This window comes from Humulus lupulus, chromosome X (genome assembly GCF_963169125.1).
Source record: "Humulus lupulus chromosome X, drHumLupu1.1, whole genome shotgun sequence".
Taxonomy (NCBI): domain Eukaryota; kingdom Viridiplantae; phylum Streptophyta; class Magnoliopsida; order Rosales; family Cannabaceae; genus Humulus; species Humulus lupulus.
Window position 1 is genome coordinate 189053241 of NC_084802.1, and position 15786 is coordinate 189069026.

Genomic DNA, 15786 nt, shown 5'->3' on the forward strand with positions numbered 1-15786 from the left:
TAAAAAAAAATGGATGAGTTGAGATTGTAGATTATATTCAAATGTGATATTTAAATTCAAAATAATCTAGAAAGTAGTTGCTTTTGGGGAAAGTGGTTATTTATCTCTACTATAAATAAGAAGACACACCAGTACATTCATACCTAAACTTTGCTAAAATTATACTTGAATTCATGATGTAATAACTCGTGTTGTAACACTTGATTCATACTTTCTTGAATAACAAAGATTTGTAAACTAAATTTCATTAATAGCTTAATTATATAAGGTCTTGTTTTCCTTTTGTTCATTTACATAAACGAACACAAACTACCTCAATATGAAAATTACATATTTTTTTTTGGTAAATAAGATCATTGTATTGCTCAAAACCAATTCATGTACAAACTCCAATTCATGTACAAGCTACCATGTATGTTATATGTCTATATATTCCCAATCTACAATTTCCCAATATATTTCCCCACTAAGACTAACTTTAATACATCAGTATCTTTGTATATTCTCATTAACTACTTTGACAAATTGCCTGAAACCAATCTTTATCTAAGGACTTTGTTTTGCTTGAAATTAAAGGGTATATCCTCAATCTTATATCCCTTTGTATTGCTTGAACTGTATGATCTATGGACCAAATTTTTTGAGACCACAGAATGTCATTTCTCACTCTCCAAATATGATAAATCAAAGAAGCAAGAACTGCTGTCAAAGTGCTTTTCCCAAACCTGCTCCATCTCCTAGTTTTCCCAATCCAATGCAGCAGGCGCCCATATTCCTCTGTTTTAACTTTCCAACCCAGCCACTCTTTCACCTGTATTAGACATGTACTACTATACTTGCATTGAAAAAATAGGTGATGAACATCTTCACTAAAATCTCCACAGAATAAGCATGATGAGTCAATGGAGGAATCATACTTTTGAATGAACATTCTGGTGCACAATCTCTGCATCATGGCTAACCAGAAGACAAATATGTGTTTTGGTACAGAAAACATCTCCCAAACATACTTTGCCCAGTGTACTTTGAGAGGAGAATCAAACAACAAATGATGACTTACTTTGATACTGAACTTCAGTGTTGCAAAAGATGCCTTATCAATTTTAGCTTTAAACATATCCTTAACAGCCACCATTTTCCTCCAATACCAGCTGCTAGCCAAGGGAGCTTTGTAATCCCACCAGTCCATTTGCTTCAAATAGATGTTATGTATCCATTTAACCCATAGGTTATCTTTTTTTGAAGCAATTGCCCATATGTATTTCCCTATAGCTGCAATATTCCAATCAACAACTCTCTTAAACCCCAGCCCTCCACCTGTTTTAGCATTGCAGATATTATGCCAAGCCACAAGTCCAGGCCCTGCATTATCACTCATTCCTCTCCAAAGGAATGCTCTACAAATGGCATCAATGTCCTTCAAGACTTTCTTCGGCAATATCAGAATTTGGGCCCAATAAGAATGTATAGACAGGAGAACTGAATTTATTAGAGTGACTCTGCCCATATAAGATAAGTTTCTTGAGCTCCATTGCCTAATTCGATGAACCATTTTCTCTAAAATAAGGCCACATTCCACTGATGAGATTCTCTTAGAGCAGATTGGAATACCAAGATATCGGAATGGCAATTGACTCCTAGCAAATCCTGAAGCTGCTATGATTCGATTAACCTCAGACTCTGCCATACCACTACAGTATAATGCAGATTTACTTTGATTTGGTACTAGGCCAGAAGTCCCCGAAAAAAGCTTGAGCCTTCTTAGCATCCATAAAATCGAAACAAAGTCTCCATGGCAAAACAGTAGTAGGTCATCCGCAAAGCATAAATGGTTCAATCTCAAAGATTTACACTTAACATGATATTTATAATCTGAGAAAGATCCTACTTTAATCATGATCCGAGAGAGGTACTCCATACCTAATACAAACAGTAATGGAGATAATGGATCTCCTTGCCTTATTCCTCTTTTTGCTGCAAAAAAACCACATAGAGAGCCATTGATCATTAGGGAGAATTTAGGAGTTCGAACACATATCATGATGAGGTTGATAACTTCTTTGGAAACTTGAAAGCATAAAGCATTTCCTCTATGAAATCCCACTCTATTGTATCATATGCCTTCTGCAAGTCAACTTTAAGCAAACAACTTGGCTTACTGACTTTCCTTCCATAGTGTTGCACAAGGTCTTGACAGATCATGATGTTGTGGCCTATGTACCTCCCATGAACAAATCATCCTTGGTTTTCTGCAATCAAATCTGGTAATACCCTTCTCAACCTTGCACATATCATTTTCGAAGCAATTTTATACAGCACATTACAACAGGAAATTGGTCTAAAATCACTCACTTTGGCAGGGCATTTGGTTTTTGGAATGAGGGTGATGGTTGTAGCATTAATTTCTTTAAGTAATTTCCCTGTGGTTAGGAAGTCTAGAACAGCTGCACACACCTCCGGACCTACTAAATCCCAGTTATCTTGATAAAAATAACTACAATATCCATCAGGCCCAGGAGCCTTTAGACCTGAAATGGAGAATAATGCCTTTTTAACTTCCCGTGCAGTAAACGGAATAGACAGCAACTTAGAGTGCTCCTCAGAAATTCCAGGACCTAAATCAACAAAGGCCTGTGAAACCTTCTTTCTTCTCAGCATTTGAGTTCCCAATAAGCTCTGATAATAATCTAGAAAAGCTCTCTATACCCCATCTGTTGTATCCACCCAGTTACCTTGCTCAGATTGTATAGAGTAGATGCGATTTTGAAGCCTTCTAACTTTCAACGAAGCATGGAAAATAGTAGTGTTTTCATCCCTATTCATCACCCAAGTGGATTTGGCTTTCTGTGCTAAGAATAACAGATACGCTCTATTTAACCGTGTATATTCTTCCCTAGCTAAGTTCTCCTGGTGAATTAAGGACTCATTGAGAGGATCTTGATGCAAACTTTGTTGTATGTCTAGCATGTGAAGCTTAGCATGTACTTCGGCCTTATGAATATCATGGTATCCCTCTCTATTGATATCTCTGAATATCTGTTTAAGCCTTTTTAGCTTCAGGACAACTTTATACATTTCAGTACCCGAAACTGGTTGTTTCCAGAGAGTGCACAGCTTAGTAGCATATGAAGGAGCCTCCTTCCACATTCTAAAATACCTGAATGGTTGTTTCCCAATTGCCACATCCAAATAGAAAGAAATAAGAATGGGACTATGATCAAAGATATCTTCAGGGAGAAAAACAGCTTCAGAATTTGTGTATTGTTCAGTCCATTTGATGTTAACCATAGCTCTATCAATTTTGGAGTATACACGATCCTCATGCCTCTGTTTGTTTGTCCATGTATAAAAACACCCAGAAAACTTCAAATCTTCCATTTGACAGTGAGACATACAATCTCTGAGGCTCAAGGAAGGTTTTATGACAGTCTTCTTTCCAGCTCTCTCATTCTGATGCAAAATCTCATTATAATCCCCCAAGATAATCCAAGCCTCATTTATCTTCATAGCTAATGCCTGAATATCCAACCACAATTGCTCCCTCAATTTTCCATCATTAAATCCATATACAAAGGTAATGAAAAAGCTTCCTGTCATGTGAGTGGCTTGAACATAACAATGAATGAATTGACTAGAGCAGCTTCTAATATCAACAGTATACAAATTCGGATTCCAAGCTACTATTATTCTTCCTTTGCCTATCCAAGGATTATTAGTAGTGAAACACCAACCAGAAAATAAACTCGAGTATAAGTTGCCCATGCTCTTATTCTTGACCTTTGTTTCTAAGAGACTAACCAGCCCAACTTTTTTAGATATGATTAAGTTCTTGATCTCTCTATGTTTAAGTTGGCTGTTAACCCCTCTCACATTCCAACACAAGATTTTATCCATGCCCTGGAGAGGGAGCTCCCTCCTCTTCTGTATTCAACCTGCTTGTTCCTCCTTCCTCTGCCTCCTCAGCCAAGATATCAAACTTGTTTGCCATAACTGTTGCTAGAGCAGAAACCACCGTCCTCCTGACTCCTTTGGTGGATCTTTGAAATCCATCCTCATCTACTACTGGCTCCGAGTTCTTCACAGTTTCCAACTTTTTAGGTACCCAGACTTGTGTCCCTTGAGTCTTTTTCCTACAAACTTGAGCATCATGCCCAATCCCAGAACAGTTTTTACAAATAACTGGAACCCATTCATACTCAACTTGAATCAATTTCCTGATCAAACTCATTAACAAAGCTGATTGTGGCTGGAAATTGTTGGTCCATATTGATCTCAATAAGAATGCGTGGATAATGAAGCCGATCTCTATACTTGGTGATATTATCTACTTGAATTGGCTTCCCGATTTGCTCCACAATCTTGAATAGAGATTTCTCACCCCAATACTTGATATCCAGTCCTCCCAGTTGAATCCAAGTGGGAACCATAGTAATATCCTCCTTTGTGAAATCATCCACTGAATTCCAAGGCTTCATAACCAACGATTTCTTACCCAGGAATAAGTAGCCTCCATTTAGCACTCGATCTCGAAATTCCAAGTTGCAGAACCTGATAATGAATACTCCTCGTGAAAGCACTCCTACTTTATCTACATTTTCCTTCCAGATCCTTCGAACAAATCCATCTAAGACATTCACCGGAGGATTAGCTCCCACAACATAACACACAATGGAAGGCTGCCAGAAATTAATCTCATCCTCTATATCTTCTAGTTCAATTTTGACTCCAATTTTCCTCCCCTGAGTTTGAGTAGACTGAATTCCTTTTGATGATTCCCCAGTAGACCAGGCAGATGGATCTATAATAGGAGATTTCAATATCGGAGTAGAGGTATGCTTGCTTTGGTGTGGATTCAGGCATGGATTCCGGCAGTACTCGAGAAGAATCCATTTGTGATTGCATATTTTCCAGCTCAACATCATCTGTAATTTCCAATTCCTGTACTCCTAAGATTTCATCCATGGACCTCGTTTTGATGATTCTATCCGAAGAAGATGGTCCTCGCTTCTTGCCGTTACTCTTTCCCTTAGCTTTTCCCTCATTCTGAGCTCCCTTAGCCATAGCTCCAGCGAAACCACCGAGAGAGAAGAAGAGAAGAAAAAGAGCTGAAAATTACATATTGACTTTTTTAAATAGTTTTTGAATAAGAACATATTTAACCGGAATGGCAAAATCATTAGCAAATAATTTCTTTTAAAAAAATTAATCTTTATAAATATGTTAATTATACTACTTTAAAAAAATATTTAAATATATTTGTAAGAAGATAACAAAATAATTTTCTTTTACAGCATCTTCAACCTTGACATCTTATTTGGTGTCACACCAACATCAAATTTGGTGTCAAAAACTATTTTCACTCCAATCACAACACTAAAAACTACACACAAAAAAAATATTCTAATTATTATATTATTATTTTTAAATAAATTGAATATTGTTTTTATTATTATATTAATTTATCAAAATCATCACAATTATTATATCTAATTAATATTTTAAATAAAACTACTCATTAATTACATGACAATAATAGATCTGAAAATAACTCACAAGATTATAGTCCATATTTTGACTATCTTGGCGGAACAGGGAATAATTTTCCACATTATTGAATTGTTGTCTTTGTATCTCATAAGGTTCATTTCTATGTTATTGCTTTCCGTTTGATTTTGGCGTGTTTAATTTTAATTTTTCAATGTATGTTTAAGTTTATAACGTTTTTATTGTGTAATATTGACTATGATTTAAGTTTATAATGTTTTATTGTATAATTTTGAGTATGTTTTGTATGCATTACTATGATTAATATTTAAAAAAAATTGTAATGTGATTGTGAATGTTGAGAATGTGTACTATTGATTATAATAAGAATGTGATGTTTAATGTGTTCAATTTTAATTTTTTTAATGTGTCTTTAAATTTGTAATGTTTGGATTGTGTAATATTAAAAAAAATACAAATATTTAATAATGTTTTATTTAAATTATAATTAAAAAAATAATTTGTAGTATATACAATTTAATCTCCACATAATAAACTAAATTCTAAATTATATATATAATAACATAAATATATATATAAATAATAATTATATATAATAAAATAATGAAAGAAAAAAAAAAAGAATACGTATGTTACAGTACACGGTATATATATTGTACAAATTAAATATGTATATATTGAAATGTCTCCTACACCAAATATAATTTTTTTTGTGAAATATTGGAGATAGCTTTACAGTTGATGTTTTATTAATCAAATTTACGACATCAGCAATATTTTTTTTTCCTTTAATTTTTACAACTTGTTTTTTTAATACAGTTGACTATGTTTTACTAATTGTTTTATGGAAAAAATTAATAAAAAAAAGGTTGCTGTCGTACAAAAATGTAGGAAAAAATATTGAATTTTTTTTTTTCAAAATAAAATATAGTTTAATTTTTCATATTAAAAATACAGCCGCAAAATAACTAATTACTATTGTATGATTTGTGGTGTGCTATTTTCGCAAGAAACTTGAAAATGACAAATATCGATAGTAATGGGCCCATCTTAGCAGGCCCACATAATGAAGCCCATCAAACTACCCAGTAAATGTGGGACAATTGGCGATCTCTCCTGCGACTGGAATCGAAAATCTGCGCTGCTACACAGCGAAGCAAATATCACATTCACATGCGACGCTTCGTACTCATCGACCTCTGACTCTGCTACAGCTCAGCTAGCAACTCCTTCTCCTTTGATTTGATCTAAAAAGGTCTTTACTATTTCTCTTTCTGTTCTTCTGAATTCTAATCCATTTGTAATTAATTTCAGAAACAAATTGTGTTCTTAACTCATATTATCCATTTCGATTCAGAATGGCTTCTTCAGTGCTCTCTTTAACTCCACTCTCTCCTTCACCATCAGCTTCGGTCTCTACGGAGGACTCTTTCAAGGTTAGCTTTTCCTTTTTGTTTTATTTACTGATTTCTATATTTTCTTTGCTTGCTGAGAAAATTTACGAAATTGGATCAAAACAAACACTGTTGAGATTTTTTTTGTTGGTTAGTTTCAAAAGTCCGGGTCCTGGTAATTGCGACTTTCGATCCAAACCTTTTTGGTATGGTTTGTTTTTCAACAGGGAAGATGGAAGCTTCGCAGTTCAAGATTGAGCTTCACCAAGGAGAAAGTCAACCTTTTTTCAAATGCAAAAGTACATATATACATGTATATAGAACTATATATGCTTATCGATATAGAGCTTTGATTCTTTATGATGCATTTCCTAAGTGAATCGAACTGGTTTGATAGTCTTCTGGCCGAGTATCTATGGTTGTTGCTGTCAACGCTTCTCGGTTTGAGGGAGTGCCCATGGCCCCGCCTGATCCAATCCTTGGAGTCTCAGAAGCATTCAAAGCAGACACCAACGATTTGAAGCTTAACCTTGGAGTCGGGGCCTATCGAACTGAGGAACTTCATCCTTACGTGCTTGATGTCGTTAAGAAGGTTGATTTTGTTTTTCAACTTTAACAAATCTGATGATGATTTTAGTTGTCATAGTATCTTTTGATAAATACAGTGTCTTTTTGTTTTCTGTAGGCGGAGGATCTTATGCTTAAGAGGGGAGAAAACAAAGAGGTAAATCCAAGTGGTCAAAATGTTTGTTGACTTAAATTTGATCTCTTTTGATGATAGTTACTAATGCTATTTGTTTATGTTTGTAGTACCTTCCCATTGAAGGTTTGGCCGCATTCAATAAGGCGACGGCAGAATTATTGTTTGGAGCAGATAACCCAGTAATCAAAGAACAAAGAGTACGGACGAATTTCGAACTTGAGTCAAAAGAAATAATTCTTTTCATGGTTCTTTGATTATTTTTCTCATATTTCTCTGCTTTCTGTCAGGTTGCAACCGTTCAAGGACTTTCAGGAACAGGTTCTCTCCGTCTCGCTGCAGCTCTCATTGAAAGATATTTTCCTGGGGCTAAAGTTTTGATATCAGCTCCAACCTGGGGTGTGTAATGCCAAAATCGCTATCTTGAATTTGTTTTTGATCTGTCTCCTTAAAATTCATTTTTATGCCAAAAATAAATTTTCATTGCAGGCAATCACAAGAATATTTTCAATGATGCAAGGGTACCCTGGTCTGAATACCGATACTACGATCCAAAAACAGTTGGTTTGGATTTTGAGGGGATGATAGCTGACATTGAGGTAAACATAATGATCAGTTACGAACTGCTTGATCAACATTTCATAGTATTATGGATTATAACAGTGTAGTCAAATCTTGTTGCGTTTTTTTCAATTGACAGCAACGAAACCTTGAGCCTACTTGTGTAGTACACTGGCTCAATCTTGGACATTCTCACTTGTGTTATTTCATTAGTTTCAATTTGTAAATTGTAGTATATATATGTAGAGTCTTTCTTTTTTCCCCTAATAACTTTCTCTTTTGTTTTTGAAAAAGAAGTCAAGTTCATAATGTAAGGACTTCCTTTTTGTATAGTGTTGAATGACAAATTGGACAAATTTTATCTATAAGATTATGTGTTCCTGCATGTAAAAATGACCTGCCTTTTTGTATTTTCACATGCGTTGTATTTTTATGCATTTCGGAGTGTGTTTCACCCTTTTCTAATTAGTGATTTGTGTGTAATTTTCTTCAGGAAGCACCTGAAGGGTCTTTTGTGCTGCTTCATGGCTGTGCTCACAACCCAACTGGTATAGATCCAACTCCCGAACAGTGGGAGAAAATTGCCGATGTCATCCAAAAGAAGAACCTTATACCATTTTTTGATGTTGCATACCAGGTATCAATGTTTGAAATTTTGCAGTAGATTCATTCTCGATTTACACTATGATTTTAAGATTTTGTGTGGCAATGCAATTTTCTTATTTTGATGGAACATCATGTGTATTAGGGATATAACTGATTCTTAGGACAGCTATGTTAGTTAGCATTCTGTTATTTACTGTTCATAAGCCTAGCTGTCAAAACCAATTCCGTTGTAACCAACTATTTCCACTTGCTTCTTTAAGCTTCTCATGTAATCTATATATGGTCTTCTTCAATGAATGAGATCACACTTTTTGCACAGCATTTCAAGTCTTCTCTCTCTTTCTCAACTATGTGGGAGTTATGTAACATTTAGAACATTCTGTTGAGTCGTAATTTAACTGTCACCTTTATATTATTTTATTATTATTATTTTTCTTTACAGGGATTTGCTAGTGGGAGCCTTGATGCTGATGCATCATCAGTGAGGTTGTTTGCTGCACGTGGCCTGGAAGTTTTGATTGCTCAGTCTTATAGTAAAAACTTGGGTCTCTATTCAGAAAGGATTGGAGCAATGAATGTTGTCTGCAGTTCAGCAGATGCAGCAGCAAGGTGAGTTCTTGAACTTTTATTTTCATTATTTATTTTCTCATGCTCGGATAATGATATTAAATCTTCATGTGAGATTGTTCCATTTTTCCAGTATCTTAGTTACTTGGATTCATAAAATAACCTTTACCATAGAATAATAAAGTTGTAGTCTGCCTTTAGTTGAAATTTCAGTCTAGAACCTACCAAAGATCTAGATACGACAACCTAGTTATGTGTGTTCTCTCCAGTAAGCGCAGCGGATACTTGTGTACTAACCGGAGAAAGTGGAGGATATGTAAGTCATGTGTAATTGGTAGTAAAAAGGCGCGGGTGTGTCTGTCTTTTAGACTTAAGTATCACTTAGGTAAATAGAAGTATGATAATATGGAATACAATATCAACACACCCGTTATTAAAGAGTGACCCATTAACTAGTTGTCTAGTAAATGATTGGAGAAATTGTTGTGGAGTTTTAACCAACTCAAGTATATGGTATCGCAACAAGTGCAGTGTAAGTAGAATATTACAATTTTTCCTAAAGTATTTCACTTGAACATAATTATTCTCTCTTAATTCTATCAATTAATGTAAATTGTTGACCACACACGCATAAATATCTTATTTAACCAATTATTTCTATTCCTATGATAATCAAATGAGAATAAAACTCATTAAGCACAAGCACAAATTCCTTTACATGTCACACAGGTATATTCGTATCATATGCTAAACTCACAGATTTACTTAGCTATCATAAATCATGAAAGTCAAACAAAAAAAAATCTTTTTCCAAGTTCCTTGATTTTCTAATCAATTTAATTATTAGTCAGTTAAGCAGAAGCAATAAGTACAAAATAAAATGAAGAGATTCATATTGATTTCAGAATTAAGGTAAAATAATTAGTTCAAGCTACAGTTTGAGTTCCAATTGCAATCCTTAGAATGAGAAATTAGTAGTTCATCATCACACTAATGTAAACCAAGAAAAATATATTAAACAAATCTATCATGGAGTTTACAATGGAAGAACAAACAAGATTAAGAAGAAAAGAGAATAAAAACTCTTTATATGATGCGAATCTTTAGCTCTGCAATCCTTGATCTCTTCTATTCTCTCTCTAGTGCTTAGGACCTATTTCTCCTCTCCAAGACATCCCAAATTCGTCCAATAATCAGTCCTTTATAGAAAAGTATGCAAATAAGGCAAGTTTCCCATTTTTGAATTTATGCTCTGCGTCGTGATGCTAGGACTAGCCGTAGCAACGCCTAGCCAAAATCTGCTTCACAAAATTTCGTTGGCCTTTTGAGTCGCGACACCTAGCGTTGATTTTGCACTAGATTTCTTCTTTCTTTCTCAGTTCTTCTTGTATCCCCATCGCTTGCTTCAATGACTCTCCAAACTACAAAACACACTTAAATTAATCAAAACAAACTACAAATTCTAAGGTACAAAATTATAATGTTAACAGACGATATTAAATACCCCAAACTTAAAGGCTTGCTAGTCCCGAGCAAACAAAACTAAAGATAAACAAATAAGTTGTTCAACCAATATGCCTTAAAAATTGCATAATGTATATGGTTCAAGATCAAACAAATGCTACAATAGTAAGAATATTGCTTCAAAGACTTTTAGATCAATCATGCTGAATTCCTGAAAAGTGTGTATAACCTTTCATATCTAGTCACTTTCACTACCTAAATAGGATTGTCTACATTTAATCACACAAGATCTCTATAACATGGATATTTTTTTATATATATGATTCCATGGACTTGATTTTCAATCTTTTCTCCACTAATGATGGCATAGGCAATAATAAAGATCAAAAGGTTTTTTAAAAGTTGTAATGTTAGCTCAGTTTTGGCTTATGAAAGAAAGGATAAAATATGACAAGGGAAGAAATTATCATGAAATTCTATCAAAACTCAAGCCATCAAACTCAATTCAAGGGAAAGAAATTTCTCTTCTAATTTGGAGTACTTTTATTTTTTAATTTGAATTTGTTTCCCCCATTTAATTTCTCTTCCTTTCTTACATTTTATATATATAGATATTTCTCCTTAGCACACCCCAAACTTCTTTAGGGAATTTTTTTTTTGGATCAACTAACTCTACCCTTTTCCCCAAACTTATTTCTTGAATTTCTTTCATTTACACGCATATATATATATATATTTTTTTTTTTTTTTTCTATGGTAGCACATAAGAATTTTATGAATTCTCTTGCAAAAAAGGACGGAATTCAAGATAATATGACTAAATTGAAAGAAAAAAATCTAATATAACAATGAGGCTCAAAGGGCTAACTAGGGATAAATTAATCCTCGAAAAGCTCAAACAGTTCAAAAACATTACATAAATCATCTCCTTAATATTGCCTTGGCTGGGATTTCATCTCAAGAATCAGTCAATCAAGTTCTAGAGTCAATGAGATCATAACAGAGAGAATATGTACAAAAGCTTTCTTCAAGCATGTTGTACAAGATATAGGCATTTAGGTTATGTGCAAAAGAGATTTCAAGAAACAACATGATATATAAGTCCACTTCAATCAACAACAATCTCACCAAGCAACATTTATCATCCCAATACAATATTCAATTTTCAACCAAATTCTTATCATCGAATTTTGTTGACAGACAAGAAAGCACTAAACATGGAAAACTAAAACAACTCGACTAAAAGACAAGACAAACATCTAAACAATACAAAAGAAAGTAAAATCAAAAACATCTACAAACTTGAATAGAGCATTGCCCTCAATGTACAAAAGTAAAGAGAAAGATAGGAGAATAGTTAGATGATAGTTCACTCAACATCACCATTGCCAATGTCCTCACTCGTGTCAGGTACACCTGGATCTGAGCATGGTGGGTAAATCGTTAAAGAAGGTACTGGATGTGTAGGCCAAGGGATGGGCTGAGGCAAGCTCATGTTCATGAAGCTTGCCCAAGTGATCTCTGCTGCAACTCTGGTGATCTTTAGCCAAATTTTTAATCCCTAGAAGTAAGCCACAACAATACAAGGCATAAACAACTTCAATCATCAATAATAAGTGTAGCCTCTTGATACTTTATCCCCACAGAATTTAAGCCCTGAGAATGCTCAAATTAGTAGCAAATTTATCCACAACCATTTTCAATCTCACCCAATGATCATTGGCTCGAGAAAGAAAAGAAGAAGAAAAAAAATCATCCCACAAAATGCCTCTTCCAACTTCCAAAATCTTAGTCAAGAACAAGCATAATTTTAACCATCATCACAATTCATCACCATGCAGCCCTAAGCTTGATTCCAAATAAGTTCAACAACAAGGACAGTAACTAAAACACAATCCCACAGTGTACTACTCAACTAAGAGTCTGTTCCTCAACCCACAGACTTTCCTCAACAAATAGCATAAGAATTTCAAGAATAAACCAGCAAGAACTTCACATTATTGCTCCAGTTTTGGTTTGTTTTTTTCAAAGTAGGACGACATCGCGACACACAAGGTTAGTGTTGCGACGCTTAGCACTTGACTTGGAGAATTGGGCATTTTACAATAAGCATCGCAACACACTAGGAGTTGTTGCAACACCTATGAATAGTTCGTGTTTCGTAGCTTGGTGTTGCGACGCTTAGGTGAAGACGTCGCGACGCCTAATCCTGAATTTTTTTTTTACTTTTTTCTCCCTCTTTTTCTTGTTTTTTTAACAAAGCATAAAACAAGAAAAACAAAGAAAAGACCTCGGCTTGCCTTCCAATAAGCGCTTTATTTAACGCCATCGGCTTGACATTCTCTTGAGACTTCATATATATTTCCTTTGCACCAGCCCATTCCAGTCTTGTATTCTTCAAATTCTTTATGCTTGTCAATCAAATTCTCTTCTTGAGTGCCACTCATATTAGTATGGTGAAATGAACCATCTTTGCCCTTCCTTCCTTGAACTTAGGCATTCACCCCATGTGCTCTACATTATATGAAACTCACAGATTTACTCGGCGATCAAACATCATTCCATTCATGGTTAAATACAAAATTCCTTTTTCCAAGTTTCGTAAGGTTTTTCTAATCAATTTAATTAATGGCCAATTAATCAGAAGCAAAAGCACAAAATAGAATAAACTTAATATTGATTTCAGAATCAAGTTCAAATAATTAATTCAAGCCAAATATTGAGTTTTAATTGCTATCCTAGAATGAGATATTAGTTCATCATCACACTAGTATAAACTCCATCGCGGAGTTTTCAATGGAAGAACAAACAAGGCTAAGAAGAAAAGAGAATAAAAACTCTTTAGCTCGTCAATCCTTGATCTCTTCTATTCTCCCTCTTGTGTTTAGGGCCTGTTTTACCTCTCCAAGATGTCCCACATTCGTCCTCTATAGCCTAGGTCAAAACTTGTAGGAAAACTAAGCAAATAGGACAAGTTTTTCATTTCTGAATTTCTGCTCTGCGTCACGACACTGGCACTGACTATAGCAACGTGCAGCCAAAATCTGCTTCACAGAATTCCATTGGCGTCGCGAATCAGAAGCAAGCCGTTGCGACGCTAAGTGGTGATTTGCACTAGATTTCTTCCTCAATTCTTCTTGCATCCCCTATGTTCGCTCCAATAACTTTCCAAACTACAAAATACACTTTACTCACTTAAGAAGTAAAATAAACTACAAAATATTAACAAACAATAAATTTTAAGACACAAAATTATAGTGGTAATACAGAATATTTGAAAGCATTCACATCATAGATTCATCCTGTATGCTTGTTCCTTTGTTAGCAGAAGTGAATTTATCATATTTTTCATTGCCTTGTTCTAGCCGAACCAAATACTTTTCAGGAAATCTGTTGGTTATTTAGTGGAACATTATGTCAAGAACCTGCTAACAAGTTTATTATGTTTATGTTATTCAGGGTGAAAAGTCAACTGAAGAGGATTGCTCGACCTATGTACTCAAACCCTCCTATTCACGGGGCAAGGATTGTGGCTAATGTGGTTGGGGATCCAACTCTCTTTAATGAATGGAAAGCAGAGATGGAATTGATGGCTGGAAGGATAAAGAACGTAAGACAGAAATTATACGACAGCCTTAGTTCAAAAGACAAGAGTGGAAAGGATTGGTCATTTGTACTTGAGCAGATTGGCATGTTTTCATTCACAGGCTTAAACAAAGCGCAGGTAAATTAAATTCCTATTCCCATCTCTAACATTTCTAATAATCACCCCTTACAACCGTATTCCCTGATGAGTGATGAGTAATGATATGTGCACCCAAAATATGCACCTAAACATTACACACAGGTGTCACTGCTTTTTAAAATAGTGGGTCCCAGTTTTAATAAATGTGGTTGGCTGGGTTTCATTGCTGTGTGTAATATTTGGATGTATATTTTGGGTGCACATATTATTACTCTTTCGTGATTATGTAACAAGTCAACTATTTATGTGTGAGTGTGATCAGATCAATTATTACAGGAACAGATTATATAAATCATAATTTTTCTTTGCTTCATTGTTGATCAGAGTGACAACATGACCGACAAGTGGCATGTGTACATGACAAAGGATGGAAGGATATCCTTGGCTGGCTTATCTTTGGCCAAATGCGAATACCTTGCAGATGCAATCATTGATTCTTACCACAATGTCAATTGATAAAGACTTCAACAAGCAAACCCATACAATTTTTTTGGTGAGCCTGTGATGCCTAGATCTGGTTTTTATTATATGATTACATAATAATTGTAATAAAGCAAAGCATACTTGTTGAATGTGGGAATTTTCCTACCCCAAATTCAGTGAAGCTGAGGAAGTCAAACCTGTTGTTCTCAAGAAAATTTTGGATATTCAATGAGAATTATCTATTCTAAATTCTTTATTTGTAATCTTGTTGAGCAGGAGTCTTTTAATGTATGGCAGATTAAGGAATTTTGATTCGTTTTAGGGGAAACCATATAAATGGATCAGCGTCTTCATCATGTCCCACCCCATCTATTTAAACCCAATATGTAAAATGGTGGGAAAATAAATAAGAGATATTTTTTTGTCTTTCCCAGATGAATAGAAATGGATTTTCTTTCTTTATCTTTTTTGAAAATGAAAAGTCTCATTTTGGTTATGTGAAAAATTTAATAAAATTAAAAGTTAAAACTTTTTTCATTAGTTGTATTTTACCGTTAGATATTAATTTATATTGATTGCAATGGGTTGAAAAAAATTCTAATAAAATAAAATAATTAAATATAACAAATGTCAAAACTTCCCCTTAAAAAAAGAATAGGTGAAAATGGTCTTATTCTTTTTAATTTATTTTCTAGTTTGGATAATTTTTTACAAAATAATATCTGTCAACCACCGTTGGCCAATTATCGAAAGTGTAAAAAGTTATCAAAACTAGTACAAAAATAAATCACTTTGCCAAAACAACAAAAAAAAAATTTGGC

The 15786-nt window shown here is 34.4% G+C and overlaps 2 protein-coding genes across 2 annotated transcripts; one reads left to right on the forward strand and one right to left on the reverse strand.

The window, feature by feature from the left end:
• Positions 1 to 2700: 2700 nt before the first annotated feature.
• LOC133806525 (uncharacterized) lies at positions 2701 to 3762 on the reverse strand. The gene has a single exon (XM_062244616.1). It carries the CDS (start codon positions 3760 to 3762, stop codon positions 2701 to 2703), a length of 1062 nt encoding a protein of 353 aa, XP_062100600.1.
• A 2846-nt stretch (positions 3763 to 6608) lies between these two features.
• On the forward strand, positions 6609 to 15221 carry LOC133807118 (aspartate aminotransferase P2, mitochondrial). The gene is made up of 12 exons (XM_062245279.1): positions 6609 to 6760; positions 6863 to 6941; positions 7127 to 7198; positions 7297 to 7491; positions 7585 to 7623; positions 7710 to 7799; positions 7890 to 7998; positions 8089 to 8198; positions 8654 to 8797; positions 9209 to 9375; positions 14257 to 14521; positions 14867 to 15221. The coding sequence occupies exons 2-12, from the start codon at positions 6864 to 6866 to the stop codon at positions 14996 to 14998; spliced, it is 1401 nt and encodes a 466-aa protein (XP_062101263.1). The 5' UTR covers positions 6609 to 6760; position 6863; the 3' UTR covers positions 14999 to 15221.
• The last annotated feature ends 565 nt before the right edge of the window (positions 15222 to 15786 follow it).